This window comes from Eupeodes corollae, chromosome 1, assembly GCF_945859685.1.
Source record: "Eupeodes corollae chromosome 1, idEupCoro1.1, whole genome shotgun sequence".
Classification (NCBI taxonomy): Eukaryota; Metazoa; Arthropoda; class Insecta; order Diptera; family Syrphidae; genus Eupeodes; species Eupeodes corollae.
In genome coordinates, this window is record NC_079147.1 from 192,910,074 (window position 1) to 192,934,171 (window position 24,098).

The 24,098-nt window shown below is 31.4% G+C and overlaps 1 protein-coding gene across 1 annotated transcript in view; it reads right to left on the minus strand.

The window, feature by feature from the left end:
• LOC129943480 (neuronal acetylcholine receptor subunit alpha-7) overlaps window positions 1-24,098 on the minus strand; it is a 387,414-nt gene that overhangs the window by 97,410 nt on the left and 265,906 nt on the right. Inside the window, exon 5 of the mRNA XM_056052973.1 lies at window positions 10,481-10,590. Within this exon, the coding sequence (XP_055908948.1) occupies window positions 10,481-10,590 (110 nt within the window). The remainder of the gene's footprint in view (window positions 1-10,480; window positions 10,591-24,098) is intronic.

Consider the following 24,098-nt stretch of genomic DNA (forward strand, 5'->3'; position numbering starts at 1 on the left):
ATCGCTTTTCTAGGAAAAACAGAATAATCTAGTATTTGTGTGTATATGTGTGTTTTTTTTTAAGGATATAGAAGGACTCGGGATAATGTCATTTGCATCCACTTCGTTTCATTTAATTTTTTTTAGATGCTCTAGCATTTTTCTCCCATACCCTGCACGTCCTACTCCTACTCTTGATTCCCTGATGTTCCTCTTTGCCATTCTCTCTTTCTCTTCCTTTTTATCATTGGTTTTGCTGATAAATGGAAGCATCAACTAAATAAACGTTTATGTCCTTAAATCGCACTTTTTTTTTTTTATTCCTGGATTATGAGACATACCATTTGGGATAAAATATCACCCCACAGTGATATAGTTGGATTGTTGAGCCAGAGGGAGGATAAGGATAAAAATAATGGAGAACGAGGGAATAAACAGTGGGAAGATTAAACTGGAAATAATAGTTTTGCTAAAGTTGTTCGCCAACGCCACCACGCGCTCGCCGAACATAACAAAAATGATAAATGTTAAATTAAATTCAAAAAAGAATAAAACACGAATGTTGGGTATGCAAAAAAGGACCATTAGGTAGGCGATGTTCGAAGTATCACAAGGATTCTTTTTTCTAGTACCTGTATTGCAATTACCTGGTCTATGTAGAACAAGCAAAACAAATGGGTGTTTTTTTTCTCGCTTTACTAGGATAATATAGAAGCACAGAAGCTCAATGTATACCTATAGGATAGAAAAGGTGCAACAGGGAGATAGAAATCCTTTTTCTGTGCAGCATATTCTTTGATAACAAAACACACAACAACAATAATAACAAAAAAGAAATAGTGATTTAACTTTTTTGGTTCAGGTGTCTATGGTTTTTGTTCGAAAAGATTTTAATACTCCCAGAGATTAGTGTTATATAAAATTTAGTAGAAGGTATCCTTCACGTTAATACACTACAGAATAGAATTGATACACAACGCACGTGGACTTTTTTTCAAAGGATTTTATATCCTTGCGCAAAGTTATTTGTGGTAACTTTTAAAACTACCTAGCCATAACTTTGCGTTTGTTACAATGAACAATATAAACGTCACGAATGTAAAGATTCGAAAGGACTTTTACTTTCAGATATGTAGTTTTGTTTCAATGGCTTTGAACAGATTGATGGTATTTTCGTGTTTGTAATGTTTGTGAAAACAATTTTATTGAATATCGAGTTTTCAGCTCCTGAGTTTTCGAATAGATATTTTTTATTTATTTAGATTTAAGAACCTCTTCAGAAGACACCTATAATTAAGAACCACTTGGAGCTGGTGTAGTATTTTTTACAATAATAGTAAACGTAAATTTCACGGATATGCTGTTTGACCTTCCAAGCCATCTTTAAGCCATATTTCAGAGACAATTTCGAACATGTTTGAAGATTATTTAAATACTGCCTTTGAAGATCTTTCTTTTGCAAGTACTTCTTCTCTTATTTCTTCTAAAACAAGAATACAGTTATCTTACATTATCAATCGATTTTTGACGCTTCTTGCAATATTTTTAAATTTAGTGAATGTTTCAGTCCGGGTCTTGATTGAATACGATCGTTTGTGTTGAAAAAATGTGTGTCTTATGTTTTCTATCTATTGTAGCCATTCGACACAATAAAGTCGTAAAATTCCTCCTAAATAAAATTGGACTTAACGACAGTTTCGTGATACGAATTTCGTCATATTTCAAAGATAAATATCATAGCGTCAGGAGTTAAACTTCATGTCAATTTAAAGACAATTCTGGTGTACCTCAAAGGAGTCACTTTGGTCCATTTTACTTATTTATTTTATCTTTTAAATAATTCTTTATCGCTAATCCAAGCAGATGATGTTATTATGCTTTCCAATTATTATTTCACCATATATTGTAAAGGATTGACTGTCATGCCAAAGGTCCTCGGCCTATGCCATCTTAAGTTTTAATCACGGGTACTGCTTCTTGCGAGGAATTGACAAATCTTCTAAGAGTATTGTAATTCTTGTCATGAAAAGTCTTAAATTAGTCGTTCGGAATCGTAGGTCACCTCCATTCTGTCAACAGTACTCGCACAAAGGAAGGTTGAGAGTTGTAAGTCATTAGGCCCTAGTTCTCAACGAACTTTTGCGCCACCTAATTTATTTCTTAAGGATTGTAAAGATCTACAAGAGGATTTAAATCAATATTGGAAATTCGATTTTAAATAATGACAAATGTAAGATGTTTAAATAGAGATTCTAGTGTTTCTGACTTTGGTGTTGTACTTGCCTCCAAATTAAAAATAAAACTGACCAATGATTTGGTCTCGTCAAAAGATTTTCCTAAGAGTTCCGTTTTCATACATTAGTTAAAAACTGTATGTTTCTTTCGTCACGCCAATTCTAGAATAAATATAAATATAAATCTATATTAATATAAATGCGAAAGTAACTCTGTCTGCTTGTCTGTTACCCAATCACGCCTAAACTACTGAACCAATGATACTCGAAAAAGGACATATGAACATACTGGTGGGCCGATCGCTTTTACGCCTAAACTACTGAACAGATTTAAATGAAATTTGATAAGGAGAAAGTTTGAGACTTAAAAAAGGACATGAGTTAATTTTGACCTCGGGAAAACCATGGGAAACATTACTTTCCGGGGAATCTGATCACTTGTCACAAAAAAGCAGTTGAAGCACTAGATCGTACACTGAAAGACATCAAGAACAAACGGGTTATAATGGGAGAAATGGTGGTTCTCTTAGCTGGCGACAGACCCTGCTGGTAATTTCAAGAGGTACACTGGCAGATGAAATAAGAACATCTTTGAAAGCATCTGTGTTATGGGTACGTACATGTAAAAAAGTTTTGTCTGACTACGAATATACTAGTAAAGCTATACAATGATTCTCAAGAAGGACAATATAGCGCTGCTCTTCTAAAAATCGGAGAAGATTGTATGCCAACAGACTGTAACGGCTCGATTACGTTGAGTCATGAATTCTGTCAAATTGTCTGTAGCACAGATGAATTAAAAAGTAATGTCTATCGAAACCTGCATATAAATATGTGCAAAAGGGAAAGGTTGTGTGAGAGGGAAATTTTAGGTCCAACTAATGAGATAGTTAGGAAGATTAACGAACAAATTATGTCGGACGTGGAGGGAGATATCGTCGAGTACCCTTCAGTAGACAACCTTAAGGACACGGAGCAAGTAACATCATACCCCATAGAGTTTGTTCTTCTTCCCATTCTTTGGAATTATCAGGGGTGCCTTCTCATCAGTTGAGATTGAAGGTTGGTTTTCAAGTCCTGTTAATGAGATATCTTGACGCACCAAAGTTATGTAATGGTACACGGCTACAGATTACTTTCTAACGATTTGCCGTTTCAGTTTAAAAGAGTGCAGTTCTCTTTGAAAGCAGCACTTGCAATAACAATAAATAAAGTTCAGGGGCAAACGCTTGAAGGTGTAAATTGGGAAAAAAAAACTGTTGTTCCCATGGACAATAATATGTAGCTTGCTCACGAGTCTCAAACCCACAAAATCTTTAAGTTCTGGCCAAGGAAGAAAAAAGAAATGTCGTATATAAAAATGTATTGCAATGACCTATCTTTTTCTTAAAATGTATTTACCTAACCTTACCTATGACTAACACACTTAGTATGGCCTCATCTTATCTCGGCACAATTCAAACATACGTACAAAAAAGTACAGCTCAGGTTTTTTCATACTACCATACAAAAAAACTATCTAACGGGTAAAAGCTGGTATAAATAAAAAAAACAAATATAGAAATAAATAAAAATATATATGTATATGAACATTTGTAAAAACCTTCCATATTTTCTATTAAATATTAAGGTGTGATTTTCTCTATATTCTTTTGAAACTACTTTATCGATTATGAAACTTCCAATTTCATTCACTCAGGGTTCAAATGCAACTAACTATTATCACTTACTGATTTTTGAACAAAAATCAATATATTTTAAATCGTACACTTGTGAACCAAATAATTTGAAAATCTTAAACTTTTTTCAAGAAAAAAATTAACAAAACCTGTTTGTAAAACTGCTTCTTGATTTCAAAATTCCATGTTTAAGCTTTTTTAGGTCTATAAAACGTCAAAACATTTTATTTGAAAATTAAAAAACAAAAAATTAAATGTCAAAAGGCACAATTCGATATTTGCTGGACGTTGGAATGCTACCAACCAACCTAATCGATCCCTTTGAAATAGACGAAAACAATTTGTATACTTTTCGATTCGGGGAAAAATGTTGTCAAGTTCATGATTCATATCAACATAATTAGCCTCTCACATTTCGTAAGGGACTCAAACTGGTTCCATTGAGTTTAGGAGGAAGCCTCAAGATTCATGTGGTATTACAATGAGCAATTAAACTAGCCTAAGTGTGTCCGTTTCCATCTTGGACAGCCACTTTAACCTTACCTAACCTAACCATGATTGACCTTCCAAATATTGAAGATCGAAATTCAATGAAAGGTTTGCCAATATATGTGTGCTTCGCAGTCTTAATAGCACCAGAGCGACTTACATAACATTTCCCAACTAACAGCAAACAGAATCATGTCAAATATTTCAAACATTTGGATCTCCAGCTAATGCATTTTATATTGTTCCAATCTACAAGTCATTTTGTATAGGTTTAAGTGAGATTGTACTAGAATTGTAGTAGAATATACGAAATTCTTTATGAATAACAGCTGTGTCTAAGTTAAGCTAGATATTAACATTTAGTCTATAGTTGAAATAGACTCGGGTTTAAAAAATGACCATGAATATGCCCCAAATTTGAATTTAAAAAAATATTAACCTTTTAGATGCAATCGCAAATGGAATTTACTAGTATAATGAGGTCAATATCAATTTACTTATATATTTGGCCTTTTAGCTTTCTGAAAACTTCGTAAAAAACATTTCTTACACATATCTTTCATTTCATGCAAACTTTGTTTTAAGTTTTATAAATTGAATTCACTTCCCAATAAATTTTAAGGTAAACCAAATTCTCCTAAAAATTCACACAAATTTCAAATTTCTTGGTTTTAAATGAGGAGCAATGTGAATTTAAATAAAGCGTGAATAATTTCGAAACGATCAATATTTATTTTAATTGTAAGAAAAATATATGCAAATTAACTTCAATTATACAGTTTTTTTGTATTATTATTAAACTCCTAAGTTATTTAGATATTTGTTTTTTTTTAAATAACACCCACAAAAATCCTTACCGTTTATTCGTTAATCGTTTTTAACTGCTTTGAAAGTAGTATTTCAAAAAATAAACTATTCTACCATCTCGTCGACTAAATTAGCCAAAAAAAGTTAAGTTGTGTAACAACAAAAATTATCGTGATAAATTGAACGATTTATATCAAAAAATTTTATATATTATGGTAACCATTGAAAAAAACACAATATTAATTGTACAAGAAAAACAAAAATAAAACATAACACAAAAAGCATTTAAATATCTTTATATAATATTGAAAAATATTATAACCACATAAAAATTAAAACCCATTAAATATTAATAAAAAAATTAAAAAACTATTTCAGCAACTGCGTAACAAGTAATAATTGGCTTGAATTAATTATTTAATAATTATTGCATTGATTTTTTTTTGATTTGGATTGTTTAAATTATTATTGCTCATTAAGCTTTTATTGATTTAGATTAACTTTAAAGCGGCTTTATTTTATAATCCCTAATTTAATTATCTGATGGTTGATTTTTCGTATCATATATTTTTTTTAATAATTTTAAAGTAAAAATATAACTATTTAAAGCGTTTAATTGGCGATTTCTTTTTGTTGTTGTTAATTATTGTTTTTTTTAAAGAAACCTCAAATTTTAAGGGAATTCGATTTCGATTTTTTAATTCTGATATTTTAATGCTTTTGCTTTTAAAAAAACTATTTATAGGTATAAATGTTTGATCTTTGATATTTGGTTTTTGTTTTTTATTTAAGTTTTTATTTTTAAATTAACGAAAATTTAGTTTAAATTTTTAAGTTATTTATTGAGGGATTTGATTTACGTGCGATACAATAATTTATTTTTGCAAATAAATTATAGTACCGACTGTTTAACGAGATATTACACCAGCATATTGTTTTTAATTCTTTAAAACGTTAATTATTATTTTTCTTAATATTTTAATAATAATAAATTCTTTTTGTTTATACTTTTTTTCATCTTCATTTTTTAATGTGAATGATTAGTTCACATTTTTGTTGGGCTGTGGTGGTGGTGGTGGAGGAAAAAACAAATCTCGTATAATATCTGGTTAAACAAATATGACTAAGTTAAACTTTAAATTAATTTAAGTTTTATTTGTTTAAGTTTTATTTTTAAACTTTTTTTTTTAAGTGTTTATATTTTTAAATTCATTTTTTTATAAATTAATTTTAAAGTTTAGTTCAATTTTTGATTTTTAAAATTTATTTTATGGCATTTTTTTGGTTTTTGTTTTGTTTAAAGATATTTTGTAAGGCCCACATCAACGGCAAGCTGACAATGTACTTTCCCACTGACTAGACGACAGGCGTGTAAACTACTCTTATTTTTGTTGTTGTAAAATAAACAAATATAAATATATAAAAATAAATTTTATTTATATATGTATATTTTTTTGTTTTTTTTTATATTAAACAAAAAAATTCGAAAAAGGTCGAAATAAGAAGAGAAAACGATAAAAGAAAATAAACGAAAAATTTGATTCTTTTTTTTTGAGAAATATTTTTAAGCACTGAACATAAAATTTATAAATAAAATTGTGATGAAAAGTTTTGATTTTTGTTTAAATATTTTTTTTTGCAAATTTATTTAAGGAATAAATTCTACAAGTAGCAAAGATATTTTTATTTGTTTTTTATAAATTTAAACAAAAAAATTAACGAAAAATTACAATAAAACAAAGCAGTTTGAAAATTAAAAATTTGTGTGTTTTACACAATAATAGCGAGTGGAAAATGCAAAAAACATTTGTTAAACTATGGTTAAAAATATTGCATTCTTTTTTGTTTATTTTTTTTGCTGTAATAACTTTAATGCAACTAAATTTTTAAATATTTCTGTGGTGTTAAATTTTTGTTTTAAAATTTAATTTTTTAAATATAATTGAGTTTAACATGAAACTAAAATAAAATATATTGAATTTTAAGATCATTTTTATTTCTAAATTTTAAGAAATCACATTATATTGGGATAAGAAAATTCAAAATCAAACTTAACTTCTCTTATGGTATTTTCCAAAGCAAAGAATATTTGACTTTGTGCCGCTTTTTGTACTCTTCATGTTATGTTATCATAGCATGGCCAAGGAAAACAGAAGGGTTTAGGTCTTTATCGAAGAAATCTGAGAAACCTTAACAAGGTTGAGAAGTTACTTCTACAGAAGAAAATATTTTATAAAATAATAATTTAACTCAGACGAACTGTAAGGAATAAGATTAGGTTTTTTTAAGAAGGCTGAGAAAAAAAGTTTCCTCGTTTGTTTTCGCTTTTCTTCTTTAGGATTGATGTTTCTGAACCTATTCCGGAAGTATTAATCGTTAAACAGATTTAAAGAATGAGAAACTTGTGTCCTTTTGAAATAAAATGCTCAATTATTCAAAACCCACCAGAAATCAACAAAGAACTTGGAGTTCTCCATATCAACTTACCGTCAACCAGGTTGAATTGCAGTTCGCGCTAGACATGCTTCCAGCATCTTGGGCTTCCAAACATTCCAAGGAGGTAACATCGACTTGGACCACTATTTCAGTGTACCCAAGGTAACACTCCGTGTTTTCTGACCTTAAGCAAAATAGGGAGGTCTTGTGTCTTGAACAAGTGACAACAATGACACGATGCAATCAGAGAAGCTGCCTCTGACATGCTGAGTTACAAACAGGCACCTACAAGGAACTCTGGTTGCATAAGGAATGTCGGTTCGCAAATGCATCCAAACAACAGATACGCAGTGCTGCATAGAAGGAGCAGATGAAACAAAATTCACAATTTCATAAACTTCGAAACGACGACCGCAAGGACGAAAATTCAAACATCAAAGTAGAAATACCGTCAGTGATGAAGTTTTTGGAGGGCCACTTCTGCAGACCGCTGGAACAGATGGCTTAAATGCCGAGCTTTTAACTGCAGCTGAAGAAAACATGCTTGATGAATGAAACCTCAGTATTGGTTATCCAATATTGAAAGAAGGAGAACCTCTAAACTGCACCAACTGTAGAGGAGTCAGTCTTCTTACAAAATCTTCTCCTCAGTATTATCTGAAAGTCTGAAGCAACAAATTGAAAGTTCCTTATCAGTGTGTTGAAATATTCAAATTTGGGCAGATCTTTATCAAAACAAAGAACATATTTTCATCGATTTCAAGGCCTCATATAACAGCATCTAAATGGACGAACTGTTCAAACTTTTACATTTGTGCAGGATTACCATGAAGAATTTGAGCTGCTCCATTAAGGTTGAAAAGAACTAAACCGATGTCAAAAAAGGCTTAAAACAAGGTGAAACGTTGTCATGTGATTTTGTTAACATCGTCTTTGAAATAATAGTGTATAGCTCAAACGTGAACACAAGAAGCACTTTCTTTCAAAATTCTGTACATTCTGTCATCAAGAAAAGGCCTACAACACTGACACACGTCTCGGTCAAATTACCATCAACGGTAGACGTTTGGACTTTGTTTACCTGGGCTCCGCTTTGAATGCAGAAAACAACACCAGTGCTGAGATCAAACGGAGAATTACACTTGCTAAAAAACAATTGAGTAGTAAAGCTCTGTCTGGAGCAACTCCTGTGTCGCTATGGGTGTAAGATCTTCATCATCCCCGTCCTGCCATATAGGGTGCATAAGAAAGCTCTTTGTTTCGTTTCGAGAGAAAAGTTTTTCGGGTTATCTACTCGTATAATCCCGTGTGCATAGAAGACGATGGAACAACGAGTTGTTGGGGCTGCACAGTGACGTAGACTTATCCAAAAGGATAAAAGTCTATAGACTGAGATTTTTGGATCACGTAAAGTGCATGCTACGGCCCGGAAAGTCTTGCAATCCAACTCCACGGGACAATGCCACATACGATACAGCCAACAAAACATTCAAATTATTGAAGTAAATTTTTGGTGAACGCATTATCTTGCGTCGTGTACCTTTGGAGTGGAATTCAAGAGAGTTCTATTTAACTCCGTTGGATGTTTTTTGTGGGGCTTTATGAAGTCTATTGCAGACATACTGCCTCAATTGCTGTAGAAAGTGGTCGACAATTGGCCCTCTCGTCTGAAATTTATTTGAGCCAACCTCAAAGGCCTCTTTTCCGAAATCATTTTTAAAACATAACGACTATTCCTTAAGCAAGTTACTGGAGCATCAGCCCAGCGATGGGGCTGCAGTTTTGGACGTATAGAGGTTTTGAAAATTGTAACCAATTTAGTAGATGTAACAAATGTCTTGCATCGTCTGAGAAAAGCTTACAGGTGGTTGCTGATAAATTTTCCAAGAGTATCGAGGTGTTTAGTTCAGTTGATGTTTTTGCCACTCATAGATAAATGCAAAGAGTGTATACCTCTCTTTTTAGATACAAGATAGCATTGGGTTTTTGAAGCATTAAATTCTTATTCCCTATTATACAATGCAAGTTTAGTTCAGCGGATCTTTACAAGAAAGAGTGTAGGAGACAAATCAGAGCCCTGAGGCACACCAGTATTTATTTTTTGTTTCTCAAACTTGAACTTAAAGCTATCGTTCCTCTAGATATTTCCTTAGCTGATAATTACTAAGGTTTTCCATTAGCTTAATCGGAAGGGACGTTACTGATGTTGGTAGATAATTTGAGGGAGAAGATCATTCGCCTATTTTAAGGATTCACTGGAAAAATGCTGTTTTTCAACTACTTGCAGTGAGCCAGAAAAATATAATGAATGGAAAAGTTTACGCAGGGGTTTTGAACAGATTGAATTATCTTAGCGGCTTGATGCAAGTTACATAAAATAGTTTTAATAAAGTGTTGTCCACGTCACTTGTAAACAAATAACAAGGCTTAAAAACATTAAAATTATAAAATAATAAAGCTTTTTGTTTGATTTCTGACAATTTTTAAAATTCATTTGTTACCACAGAAATATTTATAAATTTTTGTTCAAAAATACTACCTTACCTTTTTATTCTTTCTTTTATCATTTAATTCCGTCAGTCAAAGGATAATCTTATCTAACTTATTATTTTTTGTTTTTAAATGTTAAAATATATTGTCCTTAAAATTCAATATGAGTAACTAAATTTTGTTAGTTTTGATTATTTTTTTTTAAATTATAATTTTAATACAAACAAATATTTATTTTTTATCATTGGCTTATTGTTGATGCGTGTGGCTTGATTTTATATTTCTATAGGCACGTTTTCTTTTTAATTTTTAACCGGACATAGACACACACAACAAAAACAATTTTTGAATTGAAAAACGACTTACCTATTGTACATAAGAACATCAGGTTTCCACAGTTTATTCGGTGTTATTCGAAGATCCTTGACATTTCCAAATTCTGAATCATTCCATCGTAGATTATAGTCATTCCACTCCTATGTTTTTTTTTTGTGTTTTGTTGTTGTAATTCAGGAAAAGGATCCGGAAATAAAAGAATACAAATTTTAGTATTTTGTTTTTTTTTTTTTTAGAATTTTAGGGGAAATAAATTGTTCTTTTTTGTGAGATATGTGGTGGTTTCTAAAATTTAAAATCGCGACAAGAGTGTGTTAAATCAGTGTTGGAATCGCATGCAACATTCCTGTGTTACAAAAAAACTTAAAAAATAAATAAAAAGAAAACATTAGATTTATATCGAATTTCGATGTGTAAAAAGCGTATCAGGACATGTGTTGTAAATGATGTCATACAAAATTCAATTACAAAGCTCTTAGAAAAAAACATCTAACAAACAAAAAAACACACAAAACAAACCTACCCAAAGCAAAGGACTACATCTCTGATGGATGGATGCATCAGGATGCATGGCATATAAAAGGACATTAATGTAATTGCATTAAAAAAAAAAACACTACACGACACAAAACAGTCACAACAAAAGCCATCATATAAATCTGTGTAAACAGCACATCGCACATAAGTTTGCATACAGACTCATGTGGAATAAGCGACAAAAACCGTAATTACATTCATACAATCGATTAATCCGAGACAACAAACATAAAGTATAGGAAAATATAAGAAGAATACAACAAAAAAACAGAACCTTATACACAAAACACACACAAACATACACTACAAGCAAGCAAGCAAACAAGCAAACAAGCACATCAGCAAAATTATATGTACAATCGCAGCAGCGCAGCGTAGCGTTTTATAGAAAGCGTGAGTGCTGGGAAAAGTGGTAGTTTATTGGATTTTGAAGGAGTTTTTAGGATTCCGAGGATAGGATGAAGTTTTTGGCTTGTTTAGTAATTGATTTTTGTTTCTTCTTTTTTCTTTTGATTTTGATTTTATTTAAAAGGACGATGAAAATTTAGTTTGGCTTCTGATGAATTTAATTGTTTTTTTTTTCAATTTTAATTTAATTTTTTGTTTGGTTTTGATTTTGATTTGATTTTTATTTTAAAGTGTTAGTTAGTGGGTGTTTTGTTTTAATGTGAATTGGATGATGTGTGGGGGTTTTCATCTAAATGTTAAATAATACAATTGATTGCTGGTGATATTTATTTGTTATATTCCTAAGAAAAAATTGAGTTATTTTACTTTTAAACCATTTTTAAGGAGGAATTTTAATGAAAGTATTTAGAGGGCGTTTTCTTTCTTTTAATTTCACTTGTAAGGACGAGAGTTGTGGGGTTACCCAACCATTGTAAGGCTAACATTAACATACTCATGTTTGGAATAGTCGCCAGCCTTTGAAGGGGTAACCAATATAAAAAATAAGACAAAAATTCAAAGAATTGTAAGAATATGTACAAGCGCCATGAGGAGTATAACCATATACAGCATTAGAGAATTTCTTCTCGATAGCCTCTTTGCAGGCCAAAAGGTCTTAAAACAGAGTACCAGCTGGAAAACGGATCTCTTTAGTCACAGTAACATAAAGAACACTATTGACATAAGACATTGACACTTAAACACACTATTTAAAGACGTATTTTAACCTAGCAGTATTAACGGAAATCTCCACAAAGAAGGACTGGATAAAAAACAGGGCAATGTAGATCATATATCCATCTTTACGGATTACGGATACGGTTCTGGGATCTTTTCATATAATCCTCTAATAGAAATAGAAATAAAGCTACCAGTTTATTGCAGTTTCTTTCAAGTAGAAAACTGGTAAAGAAATGCCGTATAGGAAGCTTCGTTTACTTAGCGCAGGAAACACGGTTTTCCTCCGTTGGGTCCCAAGGCATTGTAATATGGAAACAAAAATGAAAAGGCAGACAAATTGACCAATAACTGATCCGAGCAATATGGTATCAATGATTTACGAGCCACTAGAGGAAATTAATGAACTAATCTCTTGAAAATTGCAGTGTTTCGAGGAATCCATGACCAAATATTTCCAAGCGTAAAACAAAATTCCTTAGGCAGGTCTTTACTGATAGGGATCCTTAGGGGTCACAACTTATTGGGCACCAACTGAATAGAATGAGTATGAACTTATCTAATTTATATAGAGGATGTGAGTACGTGGAGATGGAGAAATATATCTTCCTCTTTCTATTGGAATGCTGAAGCCTAGCCAAAAAAAGAATGGCAATATTAGTAACTATGCGACTTCTCGTCCTCTTTACTAGAAATTATGGTTGTTCACGGAAGCACCCTCAACCTTAATCACCAAAACCTTCCTATAACTTACATAACGTTTCCCCTTTCCTAGAGAGCGCAGTGGATTCAAAGTGATCCAAGTGCGATGTTTCTCGGCCTTTTCAAATTCAAGTTTGTTTTTTCTACATATAAAAATGTCCTTTGACGAAGCCAAACTGATGATATTTTAATAGCTAAAAAAGTGTGTAGGTCGTATTAAATTTAGTGAAATATTTTCTTTGAAACAATTTCAAAAGTTGGACCGAAAATATCAAACTTAAATGAAAAGAACTAAGTTATACCTCTATGGAATATCCAAGTCAAAATTTTGATCTGAAAGAAGGCATAGAGCCAGAATATTAACGGAAGGCACAATACTCAACAGAACTGTCCAACAACAGAGGTTTAACCATCCAAACGTATCCTTCATAAAATTAGGAGATTGAAGAACAATAAAAACTCAATCAACCTGTTCATCAAATCAGCAAACTAAAAACCAAAAACTACACTTTTGGTTTTAAAGCTCAAAAGAGTGGTATATGATTTCGGAGACGGCTCAACTATGCTATTTACCTCGAAGTAGGTAATCTGGTAAAAACTAAGGGGTAATATAATCCGAAGGCCGAATTACCAAATGAAAGCGAAGACCAGAATTCCCGAAACGGTGTTAAATCGATTAACAAGAGAAGTGTTTTTTTTTTTTTAATTGAAGATTTTAGAATTAATAGATTTAAGAGATTGAGCCCTTGAAAGTACCAAAAAGATATCCAATATCATAGAGCTTTGTTTTATTTCAGACTAAGGCTCTTCAAAGCTGAATTCTCTCGGGCAAGGTAAAAAGGAACTTAACTCAGGTCCTATCGGTCTAAAGCTACTCTTTCCAAGAGAAATGTATTTCTACAAAGGGTATAAGTCAGGAAATTTTTAAGATTGTTTGTTATTAAGGTCATAAGTGGACTTAAGACTTTTAAGTTTATAGTAGTTTATATTTATTTAAAAATTTAACTTTATCATAATATTATGCTATCCTGCTTTACGTTTCTGTGTTATTTCAATTAATTTCAAAACAGCCGATAAAGATATCAGCTACGATGAGAACGCCAGAGATAACGGTTTTGTTTCCTAAGAAGTTGTGATGAAGACCTAATGGAAGTTATATCAAGGCAATAAGAGCCAGAAAATGAAGATACCTTAACTGAAAACATTTATAATCAAAGTAATTTGGCAGGAAATATCGTAAGAAAATCGGCTAAGGCTTTAAGGAAGAAAAGCAGTGCGCAGTAACATTTCGAACAGAGTGACATTAATGTTAGTGGAAAGGTCTTAGTATTGGTCTCTGGGATTGCATGAAAAAAGGGTTACATTTACTGCAAATCTCATATTGAAAAGGACTAATTGTATAAAGAAGCAATTAGGGTGCATTACATGAAACAGGAAGAGTTTTTCGTTTTTGCCGGCTTACTAAAAAACAGCTTTAGAGTGTTGAATAAAACGTTAAGCTGAGGTAACCGCCTGGCGCAATGTTCAAAACCTCCAAAACTATTAAAAAGGAATACTTACTTAGACGAACTCATTAAACAATGCTGAAAATTTTAAACTTTCTAAGGCAAGGATAGTACTAAAAATAGATACAAGAGTTCTTATCCGGTATGTGCTAAAAAGGAACTTCTTTCACTAATTCCACTATTTTTCATGAGTTTAAAAAAAAAATTAAAACTTCTGAAAAAGCGTTCGATATTCATCACTATTTTTGCGACTGAATACGGTTAAACTTAAAAATTTAATAAGATGACTTTTTATGCGTTGTTTATTGGAAATAACTTTATTATTCCAAGTTTTACAAATGAGTTATTAAATCATATTTATTAAGTTTTTAAAAATGATTTACTAACATACAAAATATTCTTTTTCTTGATTTTAGTTCTTAGACCTAGTTTTTACAGGTATATCCCCTTACCTGTAAAAACTAGGTCAATCTGCTAAGCGATTACATTTTTTGGTCACCTTTTGAATGTTTTTAAAGACGACCGGTTGGCATCATTGCTCTAAAGAAATCTTAAGCCTTCGCTTTCTGACTTAACACCTTCCTATCTGGCAGCTTAGAGTTATTATCGAAGACCAGTGAAGTGTTTCACAGCTGACAGTACGTACATAAATGTATGTGGGGCATAGAAAAACGAAGGTGGTGCGGTGAAAAATTCTATAAATATTTTGATTAAAAATTGTTAAAGTATGAAAAATTTATCAACAAATTTCACAAATTTTTATTGTGAAGTATGGTATCTCTGCAGCTTGAAGAAAGCTGCACGTGTTTTTATGATAAGATGACTTCTATGCAGAAATCATAAAGCGTTTTAATAATAATGATGATCCCATCTTTAGAGGATAAAAGTATCAAGGCATAGCAACAAACATCAACTTAAAAACCAAAAACCCCAAACAGGTATCAGTGATGCCAGATCGTATGAAAATAGGATAGATATTAGGTATACATCCAAATCCAATATTCGTTTAACTTTTTCATAACTTATATTGTCTCATTTACATAATCTATCTAACTTTAGTTTAATACTGCATGGAAATGGAAACTTTTTTTCGCACTATCAATTCCCTAAAAAATCGAAAAAAAGTATAAAACTTTTGGTACTTATATAGAAACCAAAAAAAGTAGTCATAGTTTATACCTACGCGTGCACCAATCTTTGCATCGTCAATTTTAATGGAATTATTTTTAGACTTTAACCATTTCTATCCTCAATCCCTGCCTCCCCCTAAATATTCACCCTCTCGATTCTATGAAATGAAAAACTTTTTTTTTTAAAGAACACTTTAAAACTTTATCGTATACAAGATTTGAAAGTTTGACTATAAGAGTTGGTTCTTTTTTCTTGTTATATTGGTGACGCCACCAACGTGATTTTAAAAATCAATTTATAAAATATCGATTGCAAAAAAACAGAAAAAAAATATTAAAAAATTATAATCGAAGTTATTAATCATCATAGGAGGTTTGTGGCAGAGACATTAAGGGATTTTTAATGGTGATTTATGGTGTGGGAATGTGTGACATTCTTCACATTATGTTAAAATCGAAATAATAAATTATTTAAGGTGTTACATTACATTATAATTGATGTTTTTAGTTGAAAGCATTTCTAGGAAATTCTCTGTACTGCAGTAAACATTAGTTAAAGAATTATTAGAAAAAGAACATGAGGATTTTAAAAATAAATGAGGGAAACTAAGTTTGAGGGTTTTTATCCTTACGTTCTACATAAGGAAAATGGATTACGAAACAGAAATATAGTTCTATCAATTTTTCCCTTGAAGAAGTTTTGTTCAAGAATAAGCATTTCAAAGACAATGTCTTAATACACAGTTGTAATATTCTGATTATAAGAAAAACTGTTTCAAATTAGTAAAGTTAATGAAAAAAATTAATTCCTAATTGTAATTTGTAATTTTATTTATTAGCGTAAATTTATCGTTATTTTTTTTACAAAATGGCAATTGCACAATTTACATAGATATGGTTTCGATACCTTACTGATGTCAATAATATGTTTGGGAAAAAAAAATTAAAAGAACGTGATCAAATATAATTGGAAGGAAAAGCTAATGTAAAAACCTTCATCAATGATTACACAGTAAATATGTTTAAATTAAGGTGGGAACGAGAGTAGAGATGGTAGTTTTTCTAAACAAATTATTTGCAAGATACATTTATTTTACAGTTTGTGTAACAAAATAAATAAATTAAATAAATAGAAATAATGCTAACAATTGTATATAAATATCACAGTACAATACTATTTTTATTAATAGTTAAATCAGTCTTTTCATTTTGATAGAGGTAAATAAATAAATAAATAAATAAATAAATAAATAAATAAATAATAAAAATAAATAAATAAATAAATGAATTAATAAATAAATGAATAAATAAATACATTTATATATAAATAAATAAAAATAAATATGTAATTAAATAAATAAATAAATAAATAAATTAATAAATAAATAAATAAATAAATAATTAAATAAATAAATAAATAAATAAATGAATAAATAAATAAATAAATAAATAAATTAATAAATACATAAAAAGAAGATATTAAATTCACAAATACAAAGCATATATATAAATGAACAAACAAATAAATAAATAAATGAATACGTAAACAACTAAATTAATAAGTTAACAACTATGTACTATATAAACAATAGATGGACTAATAAATAATAAATAATTAAAGTAACTAGAACAAATGTATTATATACATAAATATAGAACGAAATGTAAATAACTGTTTTTATTAATTTAATAAACGCATCTATAAAATCACTTGTTTTTTATTTTTTATATTTTTATTTCTTTTTATTTTAAGAATTTAACCAAAATCGAGATTAGAAATTAAGAAATTTTCTGATGTTTGGCATGAAAGAATATATTTTACATTTAACTTTGAAATTCTATCTTGGACTAACTCAATATTAGTGACAGAATGAAGATCCTGCGTTGAGAAGTGCCAAGGCAAGTTGAGCATCATTTTTAAAATTTTGTTTTGAGCTATTTGCAATTTTTTTATATGTGTTTTTGCACATTTACTCCATACTGGAGAGCCATAAAATATAATTGCTTGAAATATGGATTTAAATATAAGTATTTTATTTTCAATACTTAATTTGGATCTTCGATTTATAAAAGGGTAAAGCGTTTTTATTGTAACGTTGATTTTATTTACAACTTGACGTACATGGAATCCAAAAGTAAGTTTAGAGTCAAGGAATACCCCGAGGTACTTAGCGGAATCACCCCATTCAATTATTTTACCATCGATATGGATGTTGTTATTGGGTAAGAGGCAAGACTTTCTTTTCCTTGTGAAAAAGATAGCCTGAGTCTTATCACCATTTATTTTTATTTTCCAATCATTGAAATATGAATTAATTACATTTAGATCGTATTGCAGCTTGGTTTCAATAACGGAACCTAGTGAATCTGATACGTAAATGCACGTGTCATCAGCAAAAATACCCTTTTCACAGTATCTTAAATTCGGGAAATCGGATGTATACAGTATGTATAAAATTGGCCCAAGAACAGACCCTTGAGGTACTCCTGCATTTATGTGAAATAAATCGGAAAGTTCATTGTTCACAGTAACTTGAAACTGCCTCTCGAAAAGGAAGGACTTTACAATTTTTGTTATGTATAAAGGAAAATTTAAAGTTTTTAATTTATGTATGAGCCCTTTATGCCGGACGGAGTCAAATGCCTTTTCAATATCTAAAAGTACCAAACCGGTACTTTTTCCAGAGCTTAAGTTATTTTTAACATATTGAGTTGTTCTGTTAATTTGTTGCACAGTACTGTGAAAAGGCCTAAAGCCAAACTGTTCTGGAAGCAGTAGATTATTTTGATTTATATGGATTAACATTTTAGATTTAATCAATAATTCAAAGCATTTGCTGAGTGAACTTAATAAACTTATTGGTCTATAGTGAGTGGGCTCGCAAGCACTTTTGCCGGGTTTTAATAAAGGAATAATTTTTGCTTTTTTCCATGTCGAAGGAAAATAACTAGTTTTTAAACAACTATTAAATAATTTCTTCAAAAACCTAACTCCACTCTTTTGGAGATTTTTTAAATAAAGATTTTTTATAGCATCAAATCCCACAGAATTTCTTGCATTTAAATTTATCAAAACATCACGAATATCTTTTTTGGAAATAAAATCATTCCTTTGTTCAATAATGCTATTTTCAATATACAGAAGAGATTCATCAACCATAGTTTCTAACTGATGATAACTTATCGAGTTATTTAGGTTCGAGTGACTGGAGTAAAAAGCATTGGCTAGAGCATTCGCTTTTTCTAAGTTCGATACTTTAATAGTGTTGTCACTTCTGAGAGCAGGAATATTAGTTTGCTTTTTTTTTAATGATTTTTGTTATATTTCAGAACGGTTTACTTGCATATTGCAGACTTTGAAGTTTTTGGTTCCAAGAATTATTTCTGTGAGTGTTAATCAACTTTTTTATTAGTGAATTAAGTACTTGAACCTCAGAGAACAAGCCACAATCTCTTACTCTCATCCATCTTGTTTGTAAACTATTTCGTATCTTAATCAATCGAACTATTTCTAAAGGCAACTTATTTGAGCTTTCACAACGTAAAGTTATTTTTAGTACAACTTCATTGACACTTTCATGAATAGAGTTTGTGAAATAAGTAATACTTTCGTCAATGCCATTCTCACTCACTTCCTCAGAAAAAAGTTTGGCATAGATTGAATTTTGTTGCTTAAATTGCGTTTATAAAGATTCCAATTGACGTTTTTGAAATCAAAAATTGTATTTAAATGACAAAACGGTGACCCAAAAACCCCTAATTCAACTGGTAAGTGATCTGAGCAAAGTTCTTTTAGAACTATGGGTTGACTAAATAGTCTGGGCATGTTAGTTAGATAAATATCCAATGTTGAAGGATTGCCACGATTATTTGTAGGGTAGTAAGTTGGTTCAGGTGGATATAAAATATCAAATGAATGCCTTGTATTTAAATCAAAAAGTAGATTACCCCACGTATTGGCTCTGAGACAATTCCAATGTCTATTTCTGCTATTAAGATCACCACCAATTAAATATGTACCATTTAAACTAATAAGTTTCCTAATATCATTACTAAAATCAAAGCGCTTTTGCGGCGATGCAGCTCCTCCCGGAAAGTAAGTTGAATACATTTTTATAGATGACCCATTATTAAAAGGAATTTCAATTCCAATATTTTCAATTAACTTAGTATTAATTCTAGGCAAAACTTTATGACAAATATTTTTTTTAACAACGACGGCAAAGCCACCACCTCTACTCTCATTCCTGTCAAAACGATAACAACAATAATTCCTATTAGATAATTTATCACTAAAACTAAGCCAAGTTTCTGAAACTAGGCCAACATCTATATTATATTTGCTCATAAAAGCAAAAAATTCAATATATTTGTTTCGAACACTTCTAGCGTTCCAACATATTATTTTTAGTGTTACATTGTTCATTTTGAATTGTATAAATACTTAACTGCTAATTGTGCAATTACATTAAATTGATCTGCCTTAGTTATACATTTACTCAGTAAAGTGATCATCTCTGCTGTAAGCTTGTTAATCTCTTCTAAAGAGAAAAGCTCGCTAGTGTCTGTACTTGATGTGTTTTTTGTTGTTGCTACCCAAGCATTTGATTGCATTGGAGCAACAACTCCAGTTGATTGCGTTGTGTCAGCCATAATATTTTGACGATGAGGTTTTAGTGGGGGGAAATCAGAAGTGTTAGGAATGAATTCACGACGAGCTTGATACGCACTTGAAATGGGTGGTATATTACGTTTTGAATGTCTCATAGATAATCGCTGCCTCATTTGAAGAAAGTTCTTTCGGCCTATGCAATCGGAGTCAGTGGCCTTATGAGTTTCGTTGCAATTAGCACACTTAATCTTGTTTGAATCACATTTGCTTGTCTCATGATTTTCGGAGCAGATAGCACAATGGGTTTTTATATGACAATTCTTTTCTCCGTGGCCAAACATTTGGCAATTGACACATTGAGTGAATTTATGTTTTTGTTTTCTAGCAAATTCCCATTTAACCTGCGTTTTGAATAAAGTTTTAAAGTTTTTCTTGAGGTCAGCAAGTCGGATAGAACCACTTTCAAGAAACACTAAATAGAATACATCTATATATAGTTGGTGTTGTTTTTTTTATCATTTTTAAGTTCATACACTTAAGGCTAAGATTAACAAGCTCTTGTTGAAGGCTATTAATTGGGATCTCATCGAGCCCATAAAGAACAACTTTAAATTGCTTTTCAGATCGAAGATCATGAGTGAAAAACTGCCAATTATTATTTGTTAACAATTCACAAACTTTTTTATGAATATCAACTGAACCGCACTTAATTTGTATGCCAATTGAAACTTTTTTTGTAAAATTGATATTAAGATTCTGTCTATGTATTAGAATAACAGTTTTTCAAAATAAAAAAATGAATCCATTGCGTAAATGTCGTTGGAAAGTTGAGCTCTTAGTCCATCATTTTGTTGTTAGGACACAAAGCTGTAGGCTAGGCTCCATATGTAAACAAGATCAATTGCAATAAAGTGCCATTAAAATAAATCTTGATAGATTTAATAATAAAAATAATAAAAATTACAAACAGAAGGCAAATCATTGATAAATAAAATAAACAGCCTTGGACAAAGGTGACTCCATTGAGGTATACCAGAATTGACTTTAAATTGACATAAAGTGTCACTCCTGATCAAGACGCTATAATATCTATCTTTAAGATATGACGAAAGTCACATAACAAAACGGTAGTTAAGACCAACATTACTTAAATTATTAAAATGAATTTCAGGACTTTATTGGTCTGTAAACATGAAATCGACTTGTTTTTAGAATATATACAAACACAAAGGAGCGAATTTTAATAACTTAGTAATAAACATATAACAGAATAACAGTTAAAAGATATTAAGTCAAAAAACAGGGATTCAAACAATTAATGAAAAGCAGACAATTTCGCTATTGGAGGATAATTCGTAACTAATTTTATAAAACAGTTTTTATGGGCTTCCTAGAATATTTCCAATGATTAAGGAACTTAGAACATTTAAGAGACTACATATTTGAAAAGAAGAAAAATGGAAAGGAAACATAATATACACATTTTTAAAAAATAAATTATAAATATTAATTTATTTAATTTTCAGAATTAGAAAAACAATGAAATCAACTTTAATGACTTAGGAATCAAAGATAAATTTCAGGAGATCAAGACGCATTTTTGATATTTCGAACATATAATAAACAGCTTCTTTGAATTTTTCGCCATAGTATTTTTATTTAGACCTAACTAACATCACACTTAAGTGTAAACAAGTGTAAAACGGAAGCGAAATGACGGACTTGAATATCTGTAAGGCTTAGCTGAGCTTATCTGACATTAATTATGTTTCCTTAAAGTTGAAAACAAATAACACTCGAATATTTTAAGTGTCAGACAAATTTTAAAATTTTGTTAAGCTATATGTACTCAGATACACAAGGTAACAAAAGTAAGGAGTTCACTTTCGTGGAGTAATGTAAATCTATGCCATACTCTTGTCATACGCCAATTGAAGTTGTAATTGAACTTAACTATGAAGAAAGAAATAACGCCACTACAATAAAGCTCTACTATGGATAGATTGACAGATCTGAAAATACAAAGAATCATTGAACAAAAATTTGACTGAAAATAAGGACGTTTGGTTTGATAAAGTATGTTTAAACAGCCATACTGAAATGCTAAACCATTTAGGATTATTGAGAAGATCTGGAGGATTTTTTTTTCGAAAGTGGTATCTACCTAGTCCAGCCATATAATTATATATATTTATTATGTTACATAATAAATATTATGTTACATAATAAATATTCTACGATCTAATTTTATATACGATGATACACAATACAAGTTTGAAGAAGAAAACATTTTGTTTAAATGGCCGCGTAGAGCTTTAACGCAAGTTTTTAAATGGCGGTACGCACTGTTTTAATAGGAATCGACGACCCTGGCGTTATTATGGCTCTCTTTAAGATCTTTAAATTTCGATTGGGATGCTCTTTAACTCTGACCACAAACTGTAGACGAACGGATTCAAATCTGGATTACCTAATGGTTATTCTGAAGCTACGATAAAATCGGGAATGTTGTTTCGAAGCCAATCTTGCGTTGTTTTGGCCTTGTGCGCCGGAGCACAATCTTGAAGGAAAACCCACCTTTCTCCGTTGAACAAAATATTCGTTAAAGCCTTCACAACACCTCTAAGAATATTCTCCTGGTAGGCTTTTGCTTCGGTTTTAACACCTTTTTCGCAGTGAAGTAAGGAATTGATACGATGCCCCTACCAAACCATAACAGATCTATCTTTAGGGGACGAAGTGGAATAAACTTCATTATTTTGTTTATTATAAACTTCTTCTATCGTAAAATCAGAAAATACAACATTTTGATGCCTCTTTCTTGAGAGCTACTGAAACAATCATTTACTTCTTTCCAGTTGTATTTTTTCGCTTTCACTTTTGAAGTTGTTCGTGTTTCGACGACGCCACTTCTTGGTCTATCTTCTATTTCCGAAAGTCCATCAAAACGTTTTCTAGCTAATTAATGAAGAACTACTAAAGACAACTGCATTACAAGAGGAAAAAAATGACTCCATCCTTTACCTTCTCAGGAAGTAGGAGCAAACGATCAGATATCGCTCTGAAGAACTAGCTCCAACGATCTCAGTCATGCGCGAGTCTCACAAGCCGGCCATGAAAGGAAATTTTAAAGTGTAATGAAAACGAAAACACAAGTAGTAGCCTCGGATGAACGGACTGATAATGCCTGACAACCCCTCCCCCGGCATGTGCGTACACTCAACCGGCCACGCAAAGCAGAGCAGCTTGCCGATGCGCCTGCCAAACTCAAAGCTGAAGTGACAGCCCTCCAGGAAATGCGATGGAAGGCCAGGCAGTTTGAAGGCTGTGATTTCTACTATGGGAAGTGTCTACTCGATGAGAGGAAGCGCTTATTTGGATGTGGTTTTGCTGTCAGAAGGAAACTAAGGCAAAGAGTTTTAAGATTTAAGTATGCCTAGAGCCTTATTAGCGCGCATGCCTCCACGAAAGAGAACGATGACAATACCAAAGAAGAATTCTACGAGCTCTTCGCCAAAAAATATGAGCAATGTTCCAAAAATGATGTTAAAATTCTCCTGTGAGATTTAAACGCCAAAAATTGGTAAATAGGGCATTTTTGGTAGGTCAATCGGAAGACATAGCTTACACATTTGGAAACGGACTCAGGCTTATTGACTTCCTAGCACTAGTTTCCCCCGCCCAGATTATGCGAACAACAACCACTAGGAGAAAATTCAACTTTGGAAGACTGCAGCATGAAGATATCGCCAATGCCTTTGCCGACCGAGCTTGTGAGAAACCCTATATAGGACGAGATGTGCCCAGAGACTCACTGGCACCTTTGCAAACAATCCATCAGGAATGCTGCAGAATAGGTGCTAGGTTTCTCACAGCCGCCACCAAGGAACCCCTGGTTTTACTCTTAAGGTGTTCAGGCAAACTAAGCCAAAACGGAGGCATACAGATTGTGGCAGCAAAGGATGACACGATCTTCCCGCCGTCGATAAGAGAAGGGATGAGAACCGATTGTCAAGAAAAGAAAAAATTCCATGAGC